This window comes from Montipora capricornis, chromosome 8 (assembly GCF_036669925.1).
Source record: "Montipora capricornis isolate CH-2021 chromosome 8, ASM3666992v2, whole genome shotgun sequence".
Taxonomy (NCBI): domain Eukaryota; kingdom Metazoa; phylum Cnidaria; class Anthozoa; order Scleractinia; family Acroporidae; genus Montipora; species Montipora capricornis.
The window spans coordinates 19,467,028-19,469,527 of NC_090890.1; the positions used below are offsets into that span (position 1 = coordinate 19,467,028).

Genomic DNA, 2,500 nt, shown 5'->3' on the forward strand with positions numbered 1-2,500 from the left:
AACCATTTCTCTAGAACACTGCCCACTTCCAATCTTATAACTATTAGCACTGAATATTGAAACAAATCATTCACTCAGCAATAACAGGATGTGTAGTGAGACACTTGAAAGTGTAAAGACTATATCATAATGAGAAAGAAAAGTTCTTTCGTGGTGAATAGGAACATTTTGCTGACCACTACAAGAAAAATGGCAAAATCCAAAAAGGAAGGATATTTTTCCTGCCCTCAATCATATTGATCAACATTGGGAAGACTGTTGAACATGAATGTGCTACTCATGAGTTTAAGCTATTGTGACTGAAAGCAACCGAAAAACGAAGTTGTCGGTTGGAGATGTGAATTTTAGAGTTTTAAACGGGGTTGAGAGATGCAAAGAGCAAGTGAACCATTTAGGTCTGTTCAGTAACTTACTTTGGTTTGGTTTTCTCTGTGTCAAAGAGATCAGGTCCTTGGTGTCCTGCAAACTGATCCTCAGTGACAACCTGAAATGTGATAACCAAGCTCTAGAAGTGAACTGTTCCGCCATTCATTGGTGCTACAATCATTACATCAATCAGTTTTTAATGTAAACCAGATACGTTTGGGCAACTGGGAATTCTATAGTAAGTGCCAAGTTCAAATGACCAAGTCTAAAGGCGACTTTTGTAATCCTCTTTTCTGAAAGAGTTTGTTGAAACAGAGTGATGCTATATGTGCTTCTGCCAAATGGAAGGCCATTCTTTATTATGTCTGCTTAATATTTAATGGCAGAAAAGTTGAAACATTCCACTTACATCCACAGTCATGTATAAATGTGCCTCCTGTCTTTCTTTTCGCCTCTGTGCTTCGAGCCTCCTGGTAAAAAAGCACACAGATCAATCATGAGAACAAGTATTACCTAATAAAGGGTTCCCAAGGATTGACTTGGAAAGGTTCAAAGTCAGTTACTAACTTTTCCTCCTGCAACCTTTGCACAAGTGTCTCAGGAATAGAACTCTCATCCACATCCTCTAGAATGTCCTCTGAAAAATCACAATTTTATTTCCAACATTAAAGAATAACCTTAATACCCTTGTACAGTATTTCTTAAATGCCCGTAAAGTACATTTGTGCATATATCAATGATTAACCCATGTAAAGGCACTAATAGTTCATAACTATGAAAACCATCAGAAATTCACTATTCAGGTCACATGCATGGTTCTGTTAATAGTGATAAAGTTCAACTGGCACAGGGAGGGTTTGAATGGGTGGTAGGGAAAAGCTGGGGTTGATGAATGAATTACCGGTAAGCACCCATTTCAAATAGTGCTGATAAACAGTATTTAAGTCTAAGAACCCATTTTAAAATGGTTAGCTTGGCAAAATGGCTTGGCTGATGTAAAGGAAATTTCTTTGGAATAATCACAAGACTTGGCACAAGACTTGAAACAGTTCCCAATTTGGATCTACTTTCTTGCTGTTTCTTGTGAAGAGTTTTCCACTGCCGTAAACCCATTTCTTTCAAGTTATCATATGTTATTTATATTTTGTTAATTGCTTCAGCTCAGATCAATCCTTGTTTCCTGAAAGGCAGAGTTGCTTCTCTGTTTTTTCTTCAAGAAATGTTTAGCCTTGTTGTAAAAATCATCAACTAAATAACAACTTATTTTGTGAGTCTTTTGTCTTTAGGTAGTTTTCAATTCCTCTATTTCTCCATAGAAATCACTTTCATTTACGCAGTTGCATTAGTGTGACTCAGCCATTTATAGCTGTTAAATTTTACCCATGTGGCTCTGGTGTCGTAATGTGCATATGTGAATAAATTAAACTTTTGACCGAGAGTGGCCTCGGATGAATAATAAAATGTTAATAAATAAATTATTCTACGAAACTTCGACAAGTTGCTTGCGTGGTCAAGTGGATGTTGACAGCAGATCTAAAGGTAGAGGGTTCAAGTTCAAGCTCTGGTGAGTGTGCAGAAAAGTCTTGTGAAATATGTCTGCAAGTGGAGTTGTGGAGGGGGTAGATATCAGTGGTATTCAAAGGGGAGGGGCTATCTGGAATATCAAAGCCATAGATATGTGAAAAGAGGGTGGGGAAGGATAAAGGCGCTGGTGAAGATCAGGGAGGGGTAGGAGAAGTAGAATGGAGAAAAGGCTTGGATAGAAATACATGGCTTCTTTCATCTATTTCTTTTTGAAAACCCTAATAACTGTGCCTCTGTTTTCTAACTACAGCGCAGAAAAAGAAAATGAAAAATCCCTTTTTAGACAGTTGATAGAAAAAACCAGTTTAAAAAATGATTTGAAAATTTTAAACCAAAATAAAACAAAACTTGCTAGAATTGCACTGAAACAGCCAGAAATGCTATTTAAAAACATACCATAAATAAGACAAGGAGGCAAGGTAAGAAATTCTGATGTAATATTATTTCTTTTTTAATGCCCTAAATAATGATTGCTAAATTCTCCATACAAACCCTTATAAAACACAACAACAATTCTCTGTGAGCTTGGGGTACAGTGTACCTGTGATGC

At 36.8% G+C, this 2,500-nt stretch overlaps 1 protein-coding gene across 1 annotated transcript in view; it reads right to left on the reverse strand.

The window, feature by feature from the left end:
* Positions 1 to 2,500, reverse strand: part of LOC138060094 (ubiquitin carboxyl-terminal hydrolase 7-like) — a 29,683-nt gene that overhangs the window by 26,172 nt on the left and 1,011 nt on the right. Inside the window, exons 2-4 of the mRNA XM_068905802.1 lie at positions 934 to 1,003; positions 776 to 836; positions 414 to 484 (exon numbers count right to left, since the gene is read on the reverse strand). Coding sequence (XP_068761903.1) covers positions 414 to 484; positions 776 to 836; positions 934 to 1,003 — 202 coding nt within the window. The remainder of the gene's footprint in view (positions 1 to 413; positions 485 to 775; positions 837 to 933; positions 1,004 to 2,500) is intronic.